Genomic DNA, 27,205 nt, shown 5'->3' with positions numbered 1-27,205 from the left:
TTATTAAAAAATCGCAAGTAAGTAACAAACTCTTTATTGTTTTTACCTCTTGTATATACAATACGAAAATTTCATCCAAGAAATTATGAAAAAATTGTAAGTAACAAATTCTTTCTTGAATTCACCTCTTGGATACACAATGCAGAAATTTCATTCAAGAAACTATGAAAAAATTGTAAGTAAGTAGCAAACTCTTTCTTGAATTCACCTCCTTGAAACACAATACTGAAATTTCATTCAAGAAATTATGTCAAAATTCGAAGTAAGTAACAAACTATTTCTTGAATTCCCCGTTTGGATTCATAATACAGAAATTTAATTCCTGTTGATAAAAAAAATTATTCACTCTGACACTTAAAATTGATTTTGTCAATTTTATCCCATGTATTCGAGAAAGGGATATTGTTATTGAATTTAATCAATCTGATACTTATATTTTGTCAATTTTAACCGATATACCCGACAACTGATTTAGTCTGAGCGGATGTGCTGCCATCTATAACCGGTAAAAAAAAGTCAATATGAATAGAACTTGGAAAACTTAAAACACACTGAAAGGTGCTTCCTGTGAAGCTATTGCAGTTTCTATAAAAATGGCTGAATTTTTTCTCCAACATAAAAATCAAAATTAATTTTGATTTAACACTTCTTTTAAACTTAAAATACGCCTAAAGATGCTTCCCGTGAAACTATTGCACTTTCTATGCAAATGAATGAATTTTTATCCAGCATCAAAATCAAAATGAAATTGTATTCACTATTTTTCGTTTAAACTTAAAAAACCCTGAAAGATGCGTCCCATGAAACAATTGCAAATTCTATAAGAATAAAGGAATTTTTATCCAACAATCAAAATAAAAACGAATTTGAATTTAATAATTTTCATTTAAACTCAATACACACTAAAAGATGATTCCCGCGAAATTATTTCAGTTTCTATAAAAATGAAGGAATTTTTATCCAACATCGAAATCAAGATGAATTAGCATTTAATACTCTTCATTTAAACTTAAAACACGCTGAAAGATGCTTCCTGTGAAAGTATTGCAGTTTCTATAAAAATGACTGAATTTTTTTTTCCAACATAAAAATCAAACTTATAACACAGTGAAAGATACTTCCCGTGAAACTATTGTAGTTACTATAAAAATGACTGAATTTTTACCCAACATAAAAATCAAAATGAATTTCCATTTAATGGTTTTCTTTTAAACTTAAAACACGCTGAAAGATGCTTCCCGCTTCATTTAAACTTAAAACACGCTGAAAGATGCTTCCTGTGAAACTATTGCAGTTTCTATAAAAATTAATGAATTTTTACCCGACATCAAAATCAAAATGAATTTGCATTTAACACTTTTCATCTAAAATTAAAATACGCTGAAAGATGTTTTCCGTGAAACTATTGTAGTTTCTATAAGAATGGATGGATTTTTGTCCAACATCAAAATCAAATTTAATTTTCATTTTATACTTTTCATTTAATCTTAGAACACGCTGAAAGATAATTTCCGTGAAACTATTGCAGTTTCTTTAAAAATGTTTGAATTTTATCCAACATCAAAATCACATCAAAATGAAACTTCCGAACAATTGCCTATAATAGTATTTCACTTTTAACTTACTGCTTTTATGCTCAAATATGAAAAATGTCGCGTTGGCAACCTGCCTTCAGAAAATAAAATATTTTGTGCAAACTTTTTCGATAATTTGAAGTTGATTACCTTCCTCGTAGCCTTAATGCTTGATAGCTTTTTTCTTGTATTTAGGTCAAAATGTTTGTTTTGCTGTACAAACCAGTTGTAAACGACACTTTGTCGTTGCATGATATCTTGTAATGTTTAAAAAGGGCACTTCAACTCAAGATATGAAAGTCAGTCCCTACTGGGGTGTTCCCCCTTTTTCTTTAATTTATGAGGATTGGCTTTTGTTTGTAACTTTAACAAATAGTCTAAAACCTAGTAAACTGTACATATTTGGATAAAGAATTAAAACTAAACTATCTTTCGTGCCTAATTATTTTTAAGCATTCAGTTTTTTGAGTTTTGGTAACTAATACCGAGGGTTGATCTGACTAGCCGTTTTTTGCATTAAACCCTTTGTGAAATTTTTTCACAATGTACAAAAAAAACTATTTCAGACTAGTACAATGCGATGTTTTGATTTCTGTCAAGGCACAGAAAAGATTCATAAGACTATGGTTACGAAGTTTTTATAGATTTGACGGTCTTTAAAAAGACCGTTGGATAGTCATGGGGGTGATGGGTGTTATAAAAATTCATGATCGTTCATCATCCACTTGGTGTAATCCCAATCAATATCAGAAATTTGGTTGTTCTTCTTCTTCCTGGGATATCTTATACATATATTCTGAGAAGTAATCTTTATCGGCACCCATCTGCTAAAAAATTGAACCTCGTCCTCCGGGTTGTGTATTTTACTCGGAAATACCTCACAATTAAAATCTTCCAAGTTGAATAGTGGTATATCAGATTTGCAATTGTCGATTAAAAGTTTATCAGTGGGTACATTCCCTTTCACGTATAGTGCTGTCACACCAAAAAACTACATATTTCTCCAACTTCATTTCGTTCCATGGATAGATCCTTCCCTCCATCATAGAATAGGGGTATCACTCTATCATATAAACCCAGTTTGTTTATAACACATAACGTATTGTGCCAAATGTCTCTATTGTAAGCATACATGTTGTAGTTGATATGCCAGTGATAACAAGAGACTTTTCTGGGATCTGTAGTCAGCAATAAAATCGCACATTCAAAAATCACCCCACAAGCTGACTTCTTCAAACCAATGAATTCACAATCGAAAACACCGTGCTTCCTTGAAGTTACCTTTTCAAACTGTACAAAATTCTAATTTGGACCTGTATCTTATACTCAAAAACTGAATATATTAAGCTCTAGCCAAGATGGACCGTCTTTTTTTCTTTTTTTCTCTTTTTGGGATAATAAACTTACCTTAAATGGTCTGAAATCTGACCGGCTTGACTGTCGAGTCAGAAACCTGTCTGCTAAGGCATATACCAGTAGTCATATTACGCAATCACTCGTAGAATCTATACTATTCTCATTTTGAGTTTTGAAAATATTAAATGTGAATTTTTTATGTTTTATGTATGTTTCATGTCATTCTAAGAGATGTAAAAAAAGTTGAAAAAATACCATGTTTTTAAAAATGAGAAAAAAGTTTAAAAAAAACTTCAATTAAAGTATAAAAAATGGGAGGGGCCCAAAAACTAAGGGGGAGGGGCCCCTTGGAGGTTGGAGGTACGAGACCTTTGGAGTTTGAGGTTCTTGGTGGTTAGGGTCATTGATGATTGCGATCCATGATGCTTCAAACCTATAATCACCTCACTACTTGATTTCTAAAGATTTCGAAGGAATGCTCTGATTTTCTTTATTAAAATTCCTTTCTTGGCGTTTACATCTCTATTAGTATCAACTTTTAAGTATACTACAATGTTAGTGCATATTTTATATTGACAAAACTGTTCAAATGGTACTTGTGTATTATACAGAACACATCTGAGAAGTTAAGCTAGGTCAAGTCACAATGTCATCTTGTCATCGTTAATCATTTCCATAGATTTATGCCAATTGAATACCCTTTTTCGCAAATTCAGTTAGTTTACGCGAATGTTCTGAAACAATTCTGAGTATAGCATCCCATTCTTTAATTACCAGCAATGCATTCCTAAGCAAATTGAGTTAGTTTACGCAAATGCTATAACTTTCAACTTAAACAATTCTAAAGGCAATTATCCAGAAAATAGGTGTTGCCTTAGAAACCAGTCTGGTTGCATTACACAAACTCGTCTCTGGTTCCAAAAAAATGTATTTGATCGCTTAAGTCAATGTACCGGTTAAACTGGACACATATCCATGCCTCAGGCATAGGATAATAGGTGACTGACCCATGGTAAGGTGTTTAGGTGTGAAGCTGCACACGTATCCATGCCTCAGGCCTGTGTAATTCCATGTTTACTCAGTACCTTTATATAAGACACTACTAAGGTTGCTTATATTATACTACTATTGTCTGCTGCAACTCATTGCTGATAATTTTCATAAAAGCTGAGTACCAGTACTGATTTTTTTTTGTTTAATGTGTGTTTATTATTTAGTAAATGTTGTGTAATGTTTGGAATTAACAAAGTAGCACCTTTGCTAAATAGTCGCTTTTCTTCATTGCTGTTCGAAGAAAAATGTGTTATTGAAGAGTTAGGCAGGCACATATCACTTTACTTTTTTTCACTTTGTTTGGTTTAATTTTTTTTTTCATCTTCAGTATTCATTATAAAATAATTTTCTAAAACAAGCTTTCAGACATCTTGAAAACACATTTAGGCTTGTGTTTTTCAAAATTGTTCCAAAACCCATTTCCCCTTAGGGATATCCCATGCCTCCTTACTCCCTGGATGTGGACCGTTCTTGTCCCCCCCCCCTCCCCCAATAAAAATGATGGAAATACGTCCCTGTATAAAACCATATCATAAAATAATTCACCATTGTAACTTCAAATATAATGGCATAAACATAGACAGAAAAAAGAAAAGAAGGATAGAAAATAAAGGCTAAATGATCTCTTCCATTCACCAAAGTCTGCGCGGGGTGTTCTCATTGATGAAGTGGAAAAAACAAGTCTTTTGAGCGACCAAGCATACTTATTGGCGTATTTCTCAGGAGTTTTGTTAGGAATATCCCACCGTTGGTGGGTCAGATTTTTAGAAACAAAAATACCGCATTTTGCAAGTTTCATCTTACCAGCGTAAGAAATTTTCGCGATCACTTTGTTACTAAATGCAACCAGGTTCACCTGAGCTAACCTACTTCTGAAGGTGGAAGCCACAGCAGAAGGAGTAACATACGTTTTTACTTTTTCGAATTTATGCTAGCAAGCAAGAAAAGAAAAATTTTTGATTTAAAGTCAGAAATTTATTTTCATCCTGAACAATTCGACTGTTTGGATTGATAACAAAATCAAATGTACCACCTCCAAGAAAATATAGCACAAACACACCAACTAACTAAAAAGTAGCCATATAATTAGCTTTCTAAAGTTGGAAGTAGAAGAATAAGATAGTAAGTTTTCTCCTTGCTAAAGAAGTAGATGTGTATCATGTTTTTGTATGATATAGCCCCGACCTAATATTCTTCATCTAAGTAGAACCTGACGCTCAATCCTCATGAAATATACCCAAGTATGATAAAAATATAATACATTAGAAACAAATCTGAGCTATATATTTGCACATTAGGGGGAGGGTAAAGCATACCGGGTCTGTATATCTGATGTGTTAGGTACAACTATTCTACATATTATGAAGTAAGAATAGTTTTCTAACTTCACACTGTCCAAATATTTTACCCCCACCCCCACCCCCCAATGTGTAAATATGTAGCCCAAATTATATATTTCCCATCTATTCTGGCACTTCTCTTTATCTTGTCTTACACTAAGCTGAAAGAAACTAGCGATAAAACCCGGTTCTACATGGCGTCAATGGATGAACAACTTGAGTGGTCGGGACTGTATCATGGTTGCAGCGGTAGCTGCGAACCTAGTAAAGAGCGAACCACAGCGCATAGTAACCAAAATTTAAAAATCTTGTTTAAAAAAAAGCTAATTAGTGAAAACAAATTGCCATCTGACACTGATTCAGGAATGGTGACTATTATTTCGGTTCATCTTAAAAGTAAAAGTTTATTGCGAAAAGAATTTTATGGTTATTTCGAAAAAAGCCTGAGACCCCTCGCAAATGGCGTCAGATCAAAACTAAAAATGCACCATTGGAATTAGCATGGTTGAAAACCCTGTACAGGGAAATTACAGTCCCCCTCCTTGAACAACAAAGAAAATCGCTTTTTTACAACGGTAGCACTGTCTACCGTTTTTTTCTTTCTTTCTTCCTTTTTTTTCTAGCAGGGCTATGGGGTGGCCATTGCATCATAAAAAGACGTGTAATAGCTCATTCGAAAGGAAATTAAATTTACAATTGCCCTTTTTAGTGACAAAAAAACTGGAAGGCAACTAGCCCCCCTCCCTAGATGACCCCTCCCCCAAAGTCATCCAATCAAAATTTATAGATAGCTATTTTGTTCAACATAGTTCAAAGGTCCAATATCTATGGTTTCAGTGATAATATGACCTTCCATAGTCGCTGGGAAAAGGGATGTACGATGTATGGGTATCTAACGTATCAATATCACGCGTATCGGTATGGACGTATTGTTATTAAGCGTTTTGGAATCGCTTGTATTTTAGAGAAATTTTTAGTAGCTCATGTAAAAGATATTGTTCATATATATGTCCTTCCTTCCTTCAAATTTCACCATGAGCAAGCTCCAAATGCCACTAAAAAACGGCATTTCAGGTGCTTGTCTCAAATGGGAAAGCTGGGGCTACCAGAACTTTTTTTAGGGACGTTTAATGGCTCATTTGAAAGCTATTGCTCATATCTTCGTGAACTTATCAATTCTACCACTCGTAAGTCGTAAGTGTGTCCCATAACAAATTACGCCCTGACAAAAAACAACACTTTTGGTGTCAATTCTTCAGTAGATAAGGCAAATATTTCAAACATATAAGTAAAATCTACAAACGAATTCATCAAAATGATTTTATATCAATCTTTTGTGTAATTATCTTAACTTTTAGCTACTATGTGCCGTGTTTTGTTCTTTATTAGGTTTTCAGCTATATCCAATAAAACTATCATAGGCCCCATTTAGGCCATTTATAATGAACTGTATCGGTCTTTTATGTAGCCCTTTTTCGATATTGTCTCAAAATGTATATTCTTTCTTAATAGAGAAGCATTGGTGGCTCAGTCAATAAAGCGTAGGTCTTATAATGCTACGCATCGGGTTCGGACCTCATCCGGGTCAACTTTAACTAGCTGCGGAAAAAAGACAAAATAAAAATATAATAATGGAGTGGTACTTGTTCATTTTTCGGTACACTCTAGAGAAATGAAGTTGCACTTTTTACTGCGGTTACTGAAGAATGGTCAAGAGTCTCCGATTATAGAATGGTGAGCATAGCTTGTACATGAAAATGCTGTTTTTTGTAAAAAGTGATACTAGCTGCCCTCCAATTTTTTTGGTCACTTAAAAAGGGCACTAGAACTTTTAATTTCCGTTTTAATGAACCCTCTCGTAACATTCTAGGACCACTGGGTTGATATGATCACCCCTGGGAAAAAGAAAAACACAAATAAACACGCGTCCGGGATCTTTCTTCTGGCCAAAAATATAAAATTCCACATTATTGCAGATTGGAGCTTGCAACGTCTACAGTAAGGTTCTCTTATACACTGAATCTGATGGTGTGATTTCCATTAAGATTATATGACTTTTAGGGGTTTTTTTTGCCCTTTTTTCGAAAATAAGGCAAATTTTATCAAGTTCGGAACTTTTGATGGGTAGGACTAAACTTGATGAAACTTATGTATCTAAAATCAGCATAATAATCCAATTTTTGATGTATCATTGATATAAAAATTCCGATTTTTAGAGTTTCGGTTAAAGTTGAGCCGGGTCGCCTCTTACTTGCAGTTCGTTACCACGAACTGTTTAAAAGGCTTGGAAGTATAAAACGATATCATCATTGCAATAATTATAGTTCAAAACCCCCAACTGGAGGATTGAAAGAGCACCTCCCGTATGTTCCTCCTCCAAGCCCCCTTAATAAGCTACGCAATTAAGGTACAAAAACCAATATATCAAATCAGATTATTAGTGGCGTGGTTCTGTTAGTACATCGGTGGACTTCAAATTAGAGTGTCTTGGGTTAAATTTCTAATGTTTTTTTTTCATTCACGGTTTTGTCCCCTTCTACATGATCATTTCCAGATAATTTCACTGTTTTTATAAGTGTGATGCAATCATTTTTAAAGCATGTCTCGGGAAGGTATTTTGTCGAGTATTTTGATTCAAAAGGGAAAAGAGGTCATCCAGTTCATGGTTTCCAACGATATTCTTAGTAGATCACTAAACCCATACCCCAATGCATGGCGTAATTTTGTCAAAATACTGTGTGTGTGGGGGGGGGTAATATCTGGAGCCAATTTTCCTAGATCAAGTGAAAATGGTAGAGAAAACTTAAAAACGAGCCATATAGTAACAAAAAAGGTAAAGATGTACTAAAGAAAGCTGACCTGTTTCAGTGACCAAAAAGATCGTGGCAGTTGACCCCGGCGCCGCGCCGGCAGATCGACCGAACGCCGCCGACAAGAGGCCCGGTCGGACGCCGCCGAAGTGTCGCAACACCGCCGGCGTGCCGCAGGCGCGCCTCAGCCGGCAAAGGTGGCGGCGCTCGGTCGACTTTAAATTAATTTTGCAGCAATTCTTTATTGCGTCAACCGCAAAGTCGGAGCTTTTCCTTCTCGTGTATAGTATTTCGATTTTCCTGATTAGAAATCAAGCAGGGCTTGCACTATCCCCGAATTTTCGAGTATTTCCCAGAAAATCTATGCGTCACCCCGAAAAAAAATTTGGTTCCCCGAATCCCTGAAAATTACGCAATCACGTTGCCACCCCTAGCGATTTATCACCAGTGACTTTCCCTGTCAAATATTACTTTGCATACCATAATTCTTCACTACTCTCTGGTTCGTTAATTTTCGTCTCTTGTTACTTTGCATAAAAACCAGACAGATGCAATAAGCAATTGCATTGCAAATATTGCAATATACACAATTCTTTATATGCTGACAAAAGAAGTATCGTCTTTATGAAATGAGGTTAAATCATTCCGAATCCAGTTTCCCACTTGCAATTCCTTACATCATTCGTATTAAAGAATTTTATTTTCAAGTTGAATAGAATTATAGAACGCAACATTTACTACAGTATGATTTTGAAATTGATAGCAGAAAGATCGTTTCTACTTCTGAATGGTAAGTTAGCAGAATTTTTTTTCTTTTGCTGTTTTTAGATAAGATTTTCTTAATGTTTAATACTCAATTGTTGAACGCCTGATAGATTAGAGAAGACACAATCTTCTATCTGAAAAATATTTTAGCCCCCCCCCCCCCCAAAAAAAATAAAACGCAAAAAACTTTCTATTGAGACAAAATTTAGCTATAGACTAAGCTATGTACAAGGTTGGGGAATTAAAGATTGAAACGGAAGTTACCCCAAAAATATGATTCATAAAAAAATTGTAAATTATTGCCTATAGGGGGGAGGGGGTAGGGGGCTATCATTTTTAAATAATAATACCTCATTGTTTTTTTTAACTGAAAGCAGGGATGCCTAAAAGATATTTATTTTTTCATTTAAAACGGAGATGGAAGAAAATACTATCAAATTCCCTGGGAAACCATTGAAATATTTTAATAGACCGAGGGCCCCCCTTTGGGACTTGTTCATTGTCTTGGGTATTTTGCGATTTCTCATAGGCTACTGGCCTAATTTGGCTTTTGTGTGTGCTCCCTTTTAATTAGATTCTTTGGATCTTATTGAATGCCACGGCGAATCTATAACTCAGTTTTCCAATAGTTTGTGGAATATCTGAATAATTTCGTCTTTTTTGATGTTGTCTTCGTACCCCTTTACTCATACCCTTAATTTTTTTCAAGGAACACTAAGCTGTTTAACATTATTTCGGGTGTTTGTTTGAACCATATAGTGACCTAGTTAATTATTTAATAAATTATTGATTAATTTAAAGCTGAGACGGTATCCTAGCAAGGTGGTATCCAGAGGGGGGGAGGGGTAGGGAGGTATTACATTTAAATGGTAGTATCTCGAATTTTTTTTAAGTAAAGCAGGGATCCAAAAAAGTTATTTTTTTAATTTAAAGCAGAGACAGCATCCTATCAAGGTGGTATACAGAGGGGTGGTGGTGGTGGTGGGAGCTATCATATTTAAATGATAATACCTCAATTTTTTTTGAAAGTAGGGATGCCAGTAAGTTAATTATTTTTTTTTATTTAAGGCAGAGACAGTATCCTATCAAGATGATGGTTTCCAGAGCGGGGGCATAGGGAGTTATTATATTTAAGTGATAGTACTTTGATTTTTTTTTTTTTTATTGAAAGCGGGGATGCCAAAAAGTTATTTTTTTTTTAATTTAAAGCAGAGACTGTATCCTAGCAAGGTGGTGTCCAGAGGGGGGGGGGGGTAGGGAATTATTATATTCAAATAATAATATCTTGAGTTTTCTTATTGAAAGCAGCCCCAGTCCAAACAAAATTGATAAGTTGATTTTTATTCATGACAATTATAGCCACATCCTGCAGTTAGAATAGACTTCCAAGTTTGACTGAAGGAATTTTTTTCAGCCAGTTGACCCCTAGATTTTTTGTCCCTCCATACTATTTTGAAATATACCTTTTTTTACACATACTAATATTTGGAATTTCATTAGTATACCAGCATACCCCTCACGCGTTGCCACGATCTTAAAAGAAAGGAAATTCAATGAGAATACCCCCAAGGAAAATTTCTAAACGTTCACTGTCTTAGTTAAAAGTTTTTAACGTCATAATGTTTTCATTTTAGTTTAATTATAATTGAGAAACATATTCGAATCATACAAGGTTACGTTGAATTGCTATGCATGCTCTTCGAAAAGTGTTAAATCTTCTGATATCGTCCATTATATAAATTCATTCAAGTTCGACCAAGCTAATTGTTTGAGACTGACACATTCATTGGAAATTAACTTCGATTTTCCTTCCAGTAGCCTACGGAGGTGGGTCATCCACATTTCGTCATTGGGAACTGATGCTTGATTATTTTTTAAGGTGAAATTTTAATTTATCCTATTCAAAATGATTAGCCTATAAATGATTGTGGAAAAATCTGTAGGACAGGTTGATGTGTTTTTGTGTTTTACATATATTTCTGCTTGCAATTGTAAGTTCTTTTGTGTATTTTAAATATTGTTTTATGTTTTACGTATGGTATATTTCGACAGTTGGATAATGTTTTGAAATATGAATCAACACATGTAAATTAAAATACGAAGAAGCCAAGCAAAAATACGCCGTACAACATATTTGTCCAACCCCTATGATAATTTAAAAATTAACAAGATTTTCGTGAGTTATACTGAATGTATTTTTTTTTAATTGTTATTAAAACCCGTTTTTAATACAAGGAAGGCTTTTTAGGAATCCAAAAGAGCAAAAAAAACGATCAATATCAAAGTCGCCCATTTCAACTGTTTTATAAGTGACAAAGCAGATATTGGCAAAGGGCATTATGAAAAAAATTAAGCTTCTAAGTTCAAACTTATATTCAAAGTTTTTACCCATATAACTGACGAATTTTTTGATACGGTATTTGAAATTTTGTATGCAGTAGGCCTAATGCTCGATTAAAAAACTACTAATTTTGATAATTATTTATGTTAAGAATACATAGCTAATAGATACTTCAACTATTATGCAAGGGTTCTGAAACGCCAGAACCATTTCGTGTCTACCCGATGTCTACTTCTTTTGATCAATAACAAAGAAGACCAGTTTCCAGCCAGCGACTTGGGAAGTTTTGAACTCATGAATAGGCTCGAATCTGTTGTAAATTTTAGCTGTGATTTGAGAAAGACTGATGAAAACATTAATGTTTGCGGTCAACATTGATCGCGCCGGCGGCGCGCAACCGACATCTTACCGGTGGCGCGGCGCGCTGTTTTTGGCCCCGCCGCCGCCGGTCTTCCCTCATCGGCGCGGCACCGGGGTCTTCATGGCAGTGTTGTTTCTAAACTAAATTTTAATCAAAAACGAGCAGAGGTTTTCCGAGGGAAGTACAGTGAAGTTAAAACTTAAAACGAACAAAATTATTACGTCACAGCCTATCAAACATATATCAATAAAACAAGTGCAAATAAATCAACTGGTGATATGTTCCTATGTTTGTAGAATTAGAGAAAACTAGTACTTTACTGAAAACACAAAACAATATAAGAGTTTTGGTACGGTAAAAATAAACCTTTAAGGGCACTTTTAACAGTATAAAAGTAAAGCATTTTCAGATTGTTGCTTTATTTATTTATTTTTTCATTTAATTTGCATCACTTCTGCACAATGCAGGGGCGGATCCAAGATTATTTTATTAGGGGGGGGGGGCAAAATAGGTTGATCTGATAAACTTGCACTAGGAGCAAGTTTATTCAACGCAAGCTGGCGTTAATTGAGTAAATTACCCTACTTTAGACAACGTTAGGGGGCGCCCCCTCACCCCTCCCCTGGATCCACCACTGGCACAATGAGCTCAGTTCAATGATTTACTGTCATTTTGAATCTGAGAAAGATATTCCATGATTATTTTGTAGACGGGTTCGAAATGAAGGAATCTTATTACTGTAGTATTAAGACTACAGACTCACTTTAAAATTTGTATCACAACTTGAAAATCTCCGTTTTTACACAGAGAAATAACTGCATCTTCAGAGTCCATATTATTGTTGATGTGTTCTTCATTTCGAGTAATACTAGGTGAGACCTGGAGGATACCCGATAATCAATCCATTCTTTTTATGTTGTTTAATGACTGTGAACTTATTATTTTTATGTCTAAGTTCTTAAGATAATTTTAATTGTATACTGAAAGTTACTGACATCACAGCTCCTGTAGGACGATGAAAAGCGTTATAGATTGGTTTATTGTTGTGAGGCTACGTATTTACTTTTGACTCCTAAATCAATATTCTTGTTTTTTATACTTGGTTTTTGTATTTTCAGTAAAGCACTAGTTTTCTGTAATCCTACAAAGATAGGGAAATATCACTAATTGATTTATTTGCACTAGTTTTTTTATATATATATATATGTTAGATAGGCTGTGAAGTAATAATTTTTGTTTGTTTTACGTTTCAACTTCCCTCTTTACTTCCATCGGAAAACTTTTTTTTTTTTTAATTAATAATACAAGTGCCGTATATTGTACTGTATTGTACGTGTTCTCTTCAGAATGGGAATGAAGGTATATGATTACCCTGAATAACTTACTCGCATATATTCCTAATTTCTCTTTAGGTCTCCTGATGTGCGCTAGAGATATTTGTTTACCTTTCGTGTTTGTTAAATCCACCACTAGTGCCGCCACCTTCTTGTGTCGATTCAATCGCAAAATAGGCCTAAAGCATTTATCTAAAATACCCGTCACAAACAAAATTATTTATCGGCAGGTTCAGCGTTCAATGGCAACTTTCACTCTCTGATCAGTATCGGATCAGTATATAAATCCAAGCCATTATGTTAAAACTCATTGTCTTTGTTAGTGCTTTATTTTGTGCTTTAATCTCCTTTATAAGTGTTAAGTATGCAAGAAATAGCGAGTCCAATTTTTACATTTTACTTTATTCACGAAAATATGATAATTTAAGATTTGAAAATGAGAAAAAGGAAGATATACAGATCGGAAGTTGCCGTTTTACCGAAGGAGGAGCTAAGAAAGTGCACTACGCAGATGTAGTTGTTATTGAAGATCTATTTTACATTCCCAGAAGACATTCACTTGATCAGGTAGGATTTTCTGCATGATAGGACCTGGGCTGTGGGCGGACCAACGATACTTTAAAGCCTAACCCCCACAAGTACCGAAGAACCCAAAACATTCACTTTAGTACCCAAGAACCCATAGCTCCCACAGCTCCCAACTTGAAAAATAAATACAAGCATCTCCAAGTATCAATTCATAAAACGAAATATTGTTATTTTACCTGTGGTACCGCAAAATTTTCTTTCTTCTTTAAATACCGATTTAAAAAATTTTCCTAACTTAAGTTTGTAAATCACAGATGGTGCTGGCATGCATAAAAGAATTCTACTAGTCACAAAGATTGGAGTCAGCAAACCAATGAGTCGGGAAAGGGTACTTGACATAGAGAGATCAGATCAAGTTACACGAATGGAAATTCGGTTTCTGTCATCAAGCATATTTCGCAGAGACATATCAAGTTAAAGGAGAGATCAAGTTTGTGCTATTTCTGTGCGTTCAGAAATATTTCACATATATCATTCATTTTTGTTTTCTAATAAATCAAAAATGCTTGTGTTACATGCTTGCGGGCGTTTGCCTTGCTTGGGCTTATGATGCACGATATAGTGTTTCTAGTAAGTGAAAAAGAATTCATACTTATATTTTCGGCCAAATAAGTATTCAAATAATCAATTTATTGTCAGTATAATTTTATTTTTAACTTGGGCGCCAGATTCAAGGGTAAATAAACACCAGATCGCATGGGATTTTGTGAGTTAGCGAGTTCCTTGCGCTTTTTCTTCTTTACCTCCAGTAAAAATTGCTATTTAAAGAAGAAAGAAGAGTTTGCTATACCAAAGGTAAAATAACTTAATATTTGGTTTTATGAATTGATACTTGGATGAGCTAGTATTTATCTTCCAAGTTGGGAGCTGTGGGCGCTATGGATTCTTGGGCGCTAAAGTAAATTTTGCTTTGATCCTGGAAGCTAGATCTGGTTTTAGCAAACGTTTATATTTACCTTTGAATCTGGCGCCCAAGTTAAAAATAAAATTATACTGACAATAAATTGATAATTTGAATACTTATTTGGCCGAAAATATAAGTTTGAATTATTTTTCACTTGATAAAAACACTGTATAGGGCATCATAAGCCAAAGCAAGGCCAACGCCCAAAGGCCCAAGCAAGCAAAGGTTTTTATTTACCTTTGAATCTGGCACCAAATTTAAAAATAAAATTAGAATTACAATAAAAATATACCTAACACTCGAAAACAAAGGAGAGCGGCCTCAAGGATACGGCTCTGAGGCCCTTCCTTCCCGATTTTGGAAGGGCTCGGGAGGGGGGGGTCAATATTGGATGGGAAAAATAAAGCACATAAACAAAAATAAAGCGGGTTCTGCCACACGGAGAAGGCTCAGCGGCCCCTCCTTCCCCCATTTCTGAGGGCAGGGGGGGGTCAAGTTTGGAGGGAAATCAAAAATGCTCAGAATCGAAAATAAAGCGTGATCTGCCTCATGGGGAAGGCTCAGCGGCCCCTCCTCCCCCCATTTCGGAGGGCTGGGGAGGGGGGGTCAATTTTGGAGGGAAAACCAAAAATACTCAGAATCGAAAATAAACGGGATCTGCCTCAAGGGGAAGGTTCAGAGGCCCCCCTTCCCCCATTTCTGAGGGCAGGGGAGGGGGGTCAATTTTGGAGGTGAAAAAAATACTCAGAACCGAAAATAACGCGTGATCTGCCTCAAGGGGAAGCCCCCGCGGCCCCACCTTCCCCCACTTCGGCGGGCAGGGGACGGGGGGGGTCAATTTTGGAGGGAAAACAAAAAATACTCAGAATCTAGACTAAAAGGGTAATGCCTGAAGGAGAAGGTTCAGAGGCCCCCCCGTCCCCTAGTTCGGCGGATTGGGGCGGGGGGTCAATTTTGGAGGGAAAACAAAAAATTCTAAGAATCGAAAAATGCTCAGGCAAACTACTACAGTTATATTATTGAAGTTTTCGCCACTTCGCAGCAGAGATTTTTGTTTTCAAACCATTTGCTTGCTATTATTAAAGAGAAACTTTAAAAGATCCATGCCTTTTTTCTTTTCTTTTTTTGAGGAATTCGTAGGTGCAAATATCATATCTAAAGTTAGCAAATCACAGATGGTGTGGGCATACACAAAAGAATTCTACTGTGGGGGAGCCGGATTTCCCGTCAGTATTCCTTAACAATCAGAAATAAAATAAAAAAACATTTATTTTTTCAGCTGAAAGTAAGGAGGAACATCAAAACTTAAAACGAACAGAAATTACTCCGTATAGGAGGGGGGGGGTAGCGCCCACCTTAAAACCTCACGGTTTGCGATGAATTTTTCCTTTTTTCCCCAGTTATTTAAAACCACTCATAAAACACAAGGGTAGTTTAAATTTCATAATAACACATTTAAAAAATTCTAGCAAAGCAAAAATTTAGCGCCAAGGAAGAGGTATTGTGATAAGAGCCTCTCCCTTAGTACAGTACAACCAAAAATAAAGTCTTAATAGCATAAAGTTATTTATATCAACTACGGTACAGCAAAGTCTTCTTTTTACTTTAATTAGTGATTTTTACTAGATGCAAGGAATAACAATTGAAAGAAACTTGCAAAGTTACATAATCCCATACGATATGGTGTTTATTTAATAATATGTCTATGAGACCCAACACTGACTGCAATATTTTGAATACTTGTAACACCCAAAGTTGATCTTTCCTGTAACTTGATACGTCTCTGTGAAAAGCTTTTGCTGACAGAAGTCAAATCTCCCCTCCTGTAACTTGATATGATCTATCTTTGTTTGGGTTCTTGGGCGCTGGGCAACTGGTTTTGTTAAATACAAAAGTCGAATATAAAATATATTAAATACGGGTGAAGCATAAAATATAGGGGTAAAGCATAAGATATATTAAATACGTAACCTAAACTAGTTACCTCCCCCCCCCACCTAAACCCCAAAAACAACAGAGGGGAGGGGGGGTCTTTTGCATTAGCATTGCATTGAAAAATCAGTAACAAAAAATTATTAAAAAAGCATGGAAAATTACTAATTAAATAATTAGGTCGAGGCCAGGGGTATAATGATAGAACAGGCCGGGGGGGAACTTCAAAAAGTTTTTCTACGTCATTGTGGTAAATTGTACTGAGTACATACAAAAAAAAAATGAATTTTCTATAATATTTACAACATAGAAAAAGTGGCAGATCTATGATTTCCGGGGGGGGATTGACGCGCGGTTGCCAAATAAAAGTATACTCTTGTCTCGAATACTTCTAGTTGTAGCGAAGGCCAGGGGCATTGCTAGCAATTTTCCTTTAGAGGGGGGGGGGCGACGAAACGGTGCCGACAGAAATCGACATTGCACCTACGAATTCCTCAAAAAAAGAAAAGAAAAAAGGCATGGATCTTTTAAAGTTTCTCTTTAATAATAGCAAGCAAATGGTTTGAAAACAAAAATCTCTGCTGTGAAGTGGCGAAAAATTCGATAACTTCGCGGGAGGGGTTTGCCATAGCATTTTTAGTGCCTGTGAATTTTTTGTTTTCCCTCAAAAATTTACCCCCCTCCCCTGCCCTCAAAACTGGTGGACAGACGGGCCGCTTTAACTACCCCTTAAGGAATGACACGTTTATTTTCGGGTCGTATTATTTTTGGTTGTCCTTAAAAAATTGTGCCCCTCCCCTCCCTTGCCCTCAGAAATGGGGGAAGGAGGGTTTCTGAACCTTCCCCTTGAGGCAGATCCCGTTTATTTTCGGCTCTGAGTATTTTTTTTTGTCCCTCAAAAATTGACCCCCCTCCCTTGCCCTCAGAAATGGGGGAAGGAAGGGCCGCTGAGCCTTCCCCTTGATGGATATCACCCTTTATTTTAGATTCTGAGCATTTTTGATTTCCCTCCAAAATTGACCCCCCCCTGCCCTCAGAAACGGGGGAAGGAGGGGCCACGGAGCTTTCTCCTTGAGGCAGTGCACGATTTATTTTTTATTAGGATATTTTTGTTTTCCCTCCAAAATTAACCCCCCCTCCCCTGCCCTCATACCAGCGGGACGGAAGGGCCTCTGAGGCTTATCCTTGAGGCCGATCTCCTTGATTTTCGAGTGTTGGTTTTTTTTTTATCTTCAGTATAATTTTATTTTTAACTTGGGCGCCAGATTCAAAGGTAAATAAAAACCTTTGCTTGCTTGGGCCTTTGGGCGTTGGCCTTGCTTGGGCTTATGATGCCCTATACAGTGTTTTTATCAAGTGAAAAATAATTCATACTTATATTTTCGGCCAAATAAGTATTCAAAATATCAATTTATTGTCAGTATAATTTTATTTTTAACTTGGGCACCAGATTCAAAGGTAAATATAAACCTTTGCTGAAACCAGATCTAGCTTCCAGGATCAAAGCAACATTTACTTTAGTGCCAAAGAATCCATAGCACCCACAGCTCCCAACTTGGAAGATAAATACAAGCACATCCAAATATCAACCCATAAAACCAAATATTAAGTTATTTTACCTTTGGTACAGCAAACTCTTGTTTTTTCTTTAAATAGCGATTTTTACTGGAGGAAAACAATAAAAAGTACAAGATCCTTGCGACCTCGCAAAAGCCCTTACGATCTCGTGTTTATTTACCTTTCAATCTGGGGCTCAAGTCAAAAATAAAATGATACAGACAAAAAATTGATTATTTGAATAATTATTTGGCCGACAATATAAGTATAAATTATTTTTTACTTAACAAAAACACTGTATAGGGCATCATAAGCCCAAGCAAGGCTAACGCCCGCATGTATGTAATACAAGCATTTTTAATTTATCAGAACCCAAAAATGAATGACATATTTGAAATATTTCTGAACGCCCAGAAAGAACCCAAATTTGATCTTTCCTGTAACTTGATATGTCTCTGCGAAATGTGTTTGCCGACAGAAGCCAAATATCATATCTAAAGTTAGCAAATCACAGATGGTGCGGGAGCCAACACTGAATGACATATCTCGAATATTTGTAACACGCAAATTGCCTCTTTGTGAAATGCGTTTGCCGACAGAAGTCAAATCTCCCCTCCTGTAATTGATAATGATCTCTTTTTGCCATATTCACCTTGCCGACACAATGCACTTGCTGACATAAATTGAATATATCTTTGTGAGTAGCAGAATTCTTTTGTGTATACCTGTAGCATCTGTGATTTGCTAACTTTAGGTATGACACTTTTTTAAATCGATAATTAAATAAGAAATTGACTATAAATTTGCTGTGCTAAAGGTAATGCTAGTGTTTATTTTTCAAGTTGGGAGCTGTGGGTTCTGGGCGCTAAAGTATTAATGAATTTGGGTTCTTTGGGCGCTAGCGGGCGCTGGGCTTTAAAGTATCGTTGGTTGTGGGCTGGGGATGGTCGAGTTCAAAGAAGGTAGGGTACTGGTGCATCTTGCTGGGCATCGCGAAGAAGTCAAGTTTGGTTAATGCTAATGAAATAAAATAGGATGAATATACAATAGTTTAAAACAAATTTGGGCTATATTTTTGCACATTAGCGTGGGGGGATAAAGCATAGCATATATTAAATATGTAACCTAACCTAGGTACCGAGGTTAGGTTACGTACAATATTTAAACAGTCGTTTAAATATTGCGTAAAATTCTGCTTTTTGCTATTTTTGAAGGGGGTAGGTTAGGAATATGAAACTTAGGGATGGATCTACAGGCTAAAGTATGTCCCAGGAATGTATTTTGAAGCACCTACCTCCACTCCTCCCTCTGAAGGATCCTGACCTTTGATAACCTTTAACAATCTGTGTGTTATAAAAGTGAAACCTTGCAAAATAGATTTTCTGCTTAAATGAAGTACAACAATTTTTTTTTCAGCTTCACAACTTTGCTCAATCCCAATTTATAAGGTTTTAAAGATATGACAATACAATTCCTAAATTTTGAAAAAAAAAACCATTGATATGGCTGAAAATTCTACTCAAATAACAGAAATTACATTTTCAGAACTAAAGCCAGAGAAAAAGAAACTGATAATTGAAAATTAAGGTAAAATGTTGTTTTGTCAAAATTTCAGTCATGTAAGCAAATTTCAGGGCCTTCTAGAGGAAGAAGGAGTGGATGTAGGTACTTCAAAATACCTTCAGGGGACATACTTTACGCTGTAGACCCATCCCTGAAAGTTTCATTTTCCTACCCTAACTCCTTTAAAAGTAGCTAAAGTAGAATTTTACTAAATTTGTAACTCATTGAGAAACAACGTTGTGCAGTCATTTATCTATAGTAGCCTCTTACAAATAGCCTGTTTGACGGGTTTTGTGACTGGTTTCCTTGATACAGTCTATAGCGGTGGGCCCGCATAATGCACCAGTACCGAAGGTAATTTTTAGACATAATATTTCACTATTAGGTAGACTCTTTAAACTGATCTTAGAAGGGGGAGGTAATTCGGCTGAAACTCTGTTTGCAGGCACGCTTGCTATTTATGTGATGCTGGTTTCTCCGACAAGCACCATTGATGATCATTGCCATGTAATACACCATGCAATCTCCACCTTAAAAAGCCTACTAATCATGCAGAGAAAGTAATAACAACTGTGGTCTCATTTACCCAGCGCATATATTCCCATCCTTTGGTATGCGTGTTTATTTTTATCTAAGAATGTAAACTTAAAAAATGGACCGACAATATAAGACAAAAACAATTATTTGAGAGCAACTCTTCAGTAAAAGTTTATGAATTCACGCTTGAAATCCCACAATTATTTTTAGGGAATGCTGTCTTCGGTTTTTTGTACCACATTGTCATTATGCAAATTACTTCCAGAGTACTAATTTGGTTACCAAGGCACTGTGGCGTAATTAATAAACATTAACTCATTGGACAAAATTCTTTCTACGAAATGTTTAATATTAAAACTAATGATTTTATAATGAGTTTGTATGTCCATGGGTCGTTCTTTTGATTGGTTAAATTTAAAGAACAAGTTTTTTTAAAACTGAAGGTAAGGATCAGCATGAAAATTAAAAAGAACGAAAATTATTCTTATTTGAGGGGGTTCACCCCGTCCTCAACCCTCGCTCTTTACGCTAAAGTCATTTTGTTTTAAATACTTCTCATTCAAATTCAACGGCCCTTGCGTTTTAGGGGTCTTTCTTAAAGAAATGTGACGAAAAGTCAAACTCTAGCTTAAAGACTGACGGTTGAAGGGTACCCCCCCTCATATACGGAATGATTACTGTTTGTTTGAAGTTATGATGTTGCTGCTCACCTAAGGAAAAAACTTATTTTTTTGTATAATTTCTGACCATTTTTCAAATCACACCAGGGAATCCCCTCTCCCGTTTAAGATTATCCCTGGAAACTTTCCCCGGAAACTTTCCTCTCCACAGAAAACTTTACCTTTGGAAAATTCCCCCTTACCCCCCAAAAAATCTTACATTTTCTAATAGCAATTGGGCAACTTTGGTTCTTTCCCCAGAGGATATGGGGGTCTTATCATCCCCAAGGGCATAGTTATTGGACCTTTCAACTATAATGAATCAAATGGCTATCTCACAATTTTAATCGGATGTATTTGGGGAAAAGCGGGGCATGAGAAGGGGCTAGTTACCATCTGATCTTTTTTGGTCACTTGTTTGAACCTCTCCTCTCCCCCCGAAATATTTTTGACTTGTAAAAACGCAACAAAAATGGATATAATCGAATTTTGTATGTGTTTTTGAGTTTTTTTGTGTAACCCCCCCCCCCCGAAAAAAAAATCTTTGAGCACCCCCCCCCCCCCCCGAAAAATAATCCTGGGTACGGTCTTACTTTAATTTGACATCTAATTTTAAAATCTAATTTCTGCGTGTTCTTTGATGCCTAAATAATTGTGAATAAGAGCTTAATTAGCTGAGGTTTGAATTGCCAAAAATACTAATATTTAAATCCAAGAAGGAATCTTCTAAACATGTACTATGACTAGGTTCCTGCATCTACTCGGATGGGTAAATATTTTATTTAATAAACACATCACAGTTTAAAACCAAAAGGTCATCTAAGTATCTTTATTACTTTAGAGAGAACACATAATATTATTTCGGTGATACTTAATTTATCATACAGTTATATTCTAATTGGCTTAAGAACAAGTCTGCAATAAATTACTATTACCTCACATAGGAATTCCTATAATGTGTTTATACAAACTAACATTAAATCTTATAAATGTATTAAATAGAACAAAATACAGAAAATCAAAACCATCTCCAAGCTTTAACATCTTGGTTCAGTTGTACTATGAAAGAAGATAGACCTATGACGGTCCATCTGAATTTTTCTTTACGAGATAAGATAAAAGATTTTTTGATAACAGTTTTAAAACGTCAAGGTCTAAACTAAGGGATAAACTTGTATGTAATTTGGTAAAATCAAAGGATTCCACTCTTTTACCTGAATTTGTTCCCGAACAGTCAATCCCCTTTAATGAATTAGTGACACTCCAATATGGATTAAAATTTGAATTCTTTTAATTCTGAAAAAAATGGTTTTAAACTTATTTCCAGTTTCCCACATATTAGAGACAAATCAGTCGCAGCAATTCTGGTTTGGCGTCGCCATTGCCCCATACGTTGGTTTATCTATTAACAAAAGCTTCTTCGGTTTTGCAATAAAAATACGGGGTCAAGACACCGCAAATCCTCCGAAAAACAAACGTTTCCACAACGATCTAGTTCTTCTCCATAGCCAATTCAGATCAGTTTCTGTTTTGTGGTACACGGGGTTAAACGGATATACACTATCCAAGGTGGTTTCTTGGTTTTAATACAACATATAAAACATTTTTTATTTCGTAAAAAAGAAAATGAGTTCATAATTTTGTTTTTGTATGAGCCTGGTGTTTAGTAGGCCAGATAATTATTTGTATTTTAATGGTTTAGCTGCGGTAATTCCAGTATTTGGGTGTGGATAATACCTTTCATAAGTTTATATTTTACAAATTACATAAGGTTATAACAGCTTGGCCGTATAGACCGACATTACATAAGGTCAGAACGCCTAGGGCATGTAGGCCGTAATTACATAAAGTCATAACGCCTAGGGCGTACAGACTGTCATTACATAAGGTCATACAGCCTAGGGCGTAAAGGCCGTCATTACATAAGGTCATAACGCCTAGGGCGTACAGACCGTCATTACATAAAGTCATAACGCCTAGGGCGTATAGGCCGTCATTATATGAGGTCATAACGCCTAGGGCGTACCGACCTTCATTACATAAGGTCATAACGCCTAGGACGTAAAGGCCGTCATTACATAAGGTCATAACGCCTAGGGGTTATAGGCCGTCATTACATAAGTTCATAAAGCCTAGGGCGTTTAGGCCGTCATTATATATGGTCATAAAGCCTAGGGCGTAACGTCCTGCATTACATAGGGTCGTAATGCCTAGGACGTAAAGGCCGTCATTACATAAGGTCATAACGCCTAGGGCATACAGACCCTCATTACATAAATTCATGACGCCTAGGGCGTATAGACCGTCATTACATAAGGTCATAACGCCTAGGGAGTACAGACCACCATTACATAAGGTTATAAGGCGTACAGCGTATAGGCCTTCTGGCAAGGAAAGCTGGAAAAATCTGAAAAATATGTTTCAGTTTTTGACAGTTGTTAATAACCAGTTGGTTGTAAAAGTACTTTTTTATGTTAAAGGTGTAGCAAAAATATATTCGGGATCATCAGTATTCATTTAGCTCTTGCCAAGACAAGACGTGATGTGAATTGCCTGCTTAGATAAACCGGTTTAAAGCGGACTATGAGTGCTGCAAGCGATAATGACAGGTATGTTTATTCGCCTGTTTTGAACTTTATCCAAGTGAATTTCGAAGCGGGAATTGACGACGGTATTATTGTGAGTCATGCGGTTGATTTTTTCGAGAATTCGGCCGTTTCAACTGCAAAGATTGAACTTTATTCAGCTACAGTTCCAGATGACTGTTGTCCTAAGCGCGTTGGCAATAAAGCAATTACAAACAATATCAGAGATATGATTGATTTAATCCGGAAATGTGATTCTGAGAACATAAATATTCCTATTTATTTGATCCGACTTCCAACCGAAGTTCCTACCATACCGGCTGTAGCATATTCACGCTTAGCTACCAAGATTAATGATATTGGCCGAACTCTAGAAGTTATTGATTCTAAGCTCACAAATTATGATATGAAATTCCCGGCATTACCTTCTGTCCACGCGAATGATACTCTAGCCACAGTTGTTATCTTGAATGTGCCTAAGGTTTTGAATAACCCAGCAAAACGTAGAGAGGTAATTGACAAGATCTCTGGTCATGAGGCAATTAGCAGCATACGGTCGTCTAACGATAAACTTGTTGTAAGAATTGATCATGTGGCCGTGAATGATTTTTGCAAGGCTGTGCCCTCAGTTTTAGCGAACTCTAAAGCCAAACTTATCGAAAAGAAATATGTTGGTCTATTAAAGGGTATAGGCACTGATTACGATATCTCTTGCCTTACTAAATACCCTGGAGTCTCTGACGTAACAAGGCTTGGAACTTCCCATGCACTCAGAATTTCGTTTGTAGATGTTGCAACTAAGATCAATGCCATTAAAAATGGATTGAAAGTTGATGACGAATTTTTGCGCGTTTTTGAGTATTTTCAAATCCCGCGTTGTTGCCATAGATGCCGTTCTCCTGACCATGTAGTTGCCAATTGCAGAAGCCCAGTCGTGAAATGCTCCCGATGCTCCGATCCCCACGAATCATCAAAGGACTCTCCCTGTCAGTTGTCCCCTAAATGCGCTAACTGTGGTGGAAACCATGTGTCATATAGTTTGCGATGTCCCAAGTTGCGTGCTATTGCTACCAAAGGTATTGCCAAATGATATCTTTGCCTATCTCTATTTGTTCTTTTAATATTAATGGGACCAAAGATAAGGACATTTGTATTGATAATTTTCTTGATACATTTGGTGTAGTCCTTTTTCAAGAACATTTATTGCCGGCTGCGAGCGTAAATTTCCTTCGACGTAGCCCCGGTCACATTGTTTTTTTCTACAAATGCCCGAAGAACTCGTGGTCGTCCCTCCGGTGGGTTGGCTTGCGTGCTGAATCGGAAACTCTCTTCCCTTTCCCCACAGTGTTACGGATCTGATGATATTTATTTAGCCGTCAGGATTGGTGATCTTGTACTAGTTAATGTTTATTTGCCGCATAATAAGAATAATCTTGCGTCATTCACCCATTTTGTTAAAGCGTGCAAAAAACTGAAAAATTTGGTATCGGGTATTGAGAAACTTGGTTATGATTGGCTACTAATGGGTGACATGAACTGTGATATTACAATGTCCTCCCCCCGATCCGATTCACTGCTCGAGTGCCTCCCCCTTGGTTTCCGGATTCTGACAAAAGATCTTCCATTTACTTACATACATGCCAGTGGCTCCCGGTCTAACCTTGACCACTGTGTATGCTCTGCTGGTGTTACAACTTCAACTGTCCATGTTGATGAAGATGAAAGAGATTATGATCACATACCCATATCTTTGTGTGTGTTAGTCACATCTAAACTAGTGATAAATACTCCCAAATCCGTAGAAAAAAAAGTGGTTTCAACGGCGAAATTGGAATCGTTGTGATTGGCCTTTATATGTGGCCACGCTTGCAAGCCTGCTGAGTACCATTAATGTGCCTTATAACCTCCTCTGTTGTTGAGTTAGCTCACCTAGTGCTCGTTTGCAATTGAATACGTATTATCATCAAATCATTTTATGTTTGAAAAAAACCGAACAAGTAGCTGTCCCAATTGAAAGTATTCGGTCCAACACGCGAAAGTTTGTTTGGAATTATGACCCTCTTTTGAAAAAAGTGAAAAATCAGGCAAAGCTATGGTTACGTATTTGGATTGCTTGTGGGCGTCCCTCTCGTGGTACTGTTTTTGATATTAAACGTAAAACGAAAACAGCTTATAAAAGACAACTGCAGCCCGTCCGTGAAGCTGGAGTTAATTTTCCAAACAGTTCGAAAGAGTGGAAGTTTGTGACGAATTCTTCTAAGTTTACTGATTATAAGAGTGATAATATTCCGCAATCAGCTTGGATCCAACATTATTCTAATATTTTTTCCCGTGTTAATTTCGCTGTACATAGCCGATATTCCCAACTCCTTGCTAAGTGCCTTCCCGGAAAAATGCAACAAAAGCATGTCCTTCGTGTGTCAGCTGATATAATTACTGAATCGATCAGGCGGCTGAAGTCTCAGTCTATTGATATTGATGGTATAAGCGTTTTTCATTTATAGAAAGATTCTCGGGAACTAGTAAAACATTTGCAGCTACTTTTTCAAATGTGTCTTTGTTGTTCTTTAGTGCCTGATAGTTTCCTATGTGGTACTGTTACCTCAATTGTAAAGAGAGGAAAAGACGTAAATAAATGTGATTCTTATAGGCCTATTACTGTCGCTTGCAATATTAGCAAACTTTTTGAATATGTGCTTCTTCCTTATATTATTGATTTTGTGAATTATGATGCTAATCAGGTTGGATTTAGAAAGGGGATTTCTTGCCATTATGCACATCGGGTGCTTGCTCTCCTTTTTAAGGATGCACAAATGAAAGGTCAATCATTACATATATGTGCTTTTGACAAATCTAAAGCTTTCGACAGTGTTTTGCACCCTCAGGCTTTTTAGTCTTTACATCAGCTTGGTATAAATCCATCGAGTATTTATCTGCTACGGTTTTGGTATTCGAATTCATATGTTAGATTGAAATTGAATGGAGGTGTTTTTGGAAATATTCCTGTTAAAAGAGGGGTTAGGCAAGAAGGAGTTCTTCCGCCTTATATTTTTAATGCTTGTATTTCTAGTGTGATTAATAAGATTCCCTCCAGTTGTTTTTTTGGTTTTTCGGAAGTGTCTTATTTAGCATATGCTGATTAACTCCTCCTGATTAGTCGTTACAAAAGGAGGCTTGAATGGAATGTTAGCATGGTGGGATCTATGCTTAGTGAACTAGGCCTATCATTAAATACTTTGAAATGTGAATATTTACTCTTTAACGCTGTTAATCCCCCTGCTACTCCCCTTGCTTGCAATACCTTTACCGTACCTAGGGTCTCTGTTATTAAATGACTTGGTATTTCCATTTGTGAATCCGTAGGAAGTATCCGACGTAAATTTATTTGTGATTCGAAGGATAAGCTTAAAGCTGGTTATGGGAAAATTGTTGCAAACCGTGGACGTTTTAATAGGCATGGTCTTGCTAAACTCTACTGTAGTTTCTGTGACCATGCGATTTTATCCGCTTCTGGGCTGTATCCGCTTTTTACTAAGCATGATCTGAAACAAATGAAGGTTAATTATTTTAGGTATTGTAAGTTCCTATTATATTTGCCGCTTGCTGTGCGCAATAGGTGCCTTGTTGGTCGCTATGGTGCAACAGAAATTCTGTCCTCGCTTGAAATGGTGCAAGCGAAGATCAGTCAGGATGCTTGTTTTCGGTTGGGCCCACATCACAGTCTTATCCGTTTTTTTTATTAGTGTTTATATTTGTGGTTAGATTGTCGTTGTTCTTTTTCTTTTTTTTGTGTTTGTATTACTCCACTATTTTACATTTATTGTACAGTGGGTTATAAATAAAATAATAATAATAATAGCTTTACCTTTCAAAAATTTATTTTAATATTGACAGTTGCACTGAGTACTTTGAAAAGTTTTGACAGAAAGCCGGAAAAATCTGGAAA

The 27,205-nt window shown here is 36.3% G+C and overlaps 1 protein-coding gene across 3 annotated transcripts in view; it reads left to right on the top strand.

Annotated features, from left to right (window-relative positions):
* The first annotated feature begins 8,868 nt into the window (after positions 1-8,868).
* Positions 8,869-27,205, top strand: part of LOC148940748 (core alpha-(1,3)-fucosyltransferase-like) — a 73,170-nt gene continuing 54,833 nt past the window's right edge. Inside the window, exons 1-2 of one of the 3 annotated variants that reach the window (XM_089104792.1) lie at positions 8,869-8,923; positions 10,714-10,777. In XM_089104792.1, the coding sequence (XP_088960918.1) occupies positions 8,878-8,923; positions 10,714-10,777 (110 nt within the window). In that variant the 5' untranslated portion in view covers positions 8,869-8,877. Of the gene's footprint in view, positions 8,924-10,713; positions 10,778-13,220; positions 13,502-27,205 lie in introns of those variants that run through there. The other 2 variants (XM_089104791.1, XM_089104790.1) reach the window with 2 other exon arrangements.

Source organism: Artemia sp. Qi Xiang Cuo, chromosome 19 (assembly GCF_049724085.1).
Source record: "Artemia sp. Qi Xiang Cuo chromosome 19, ASM4972408v1, whole genome shotgun sequence".
Classification (NCBI taxonomy): domain Eukaryota; kingdom Metazoa; phylum Arthropoda; class Branchiopoda; order Anostraca; family Artemiidae; genus Artemia; species Artemia sp. Qi Xiang Cuo.
This window is presented reverse-complemented; position numbering and strand designations above follow the sequence as displayed.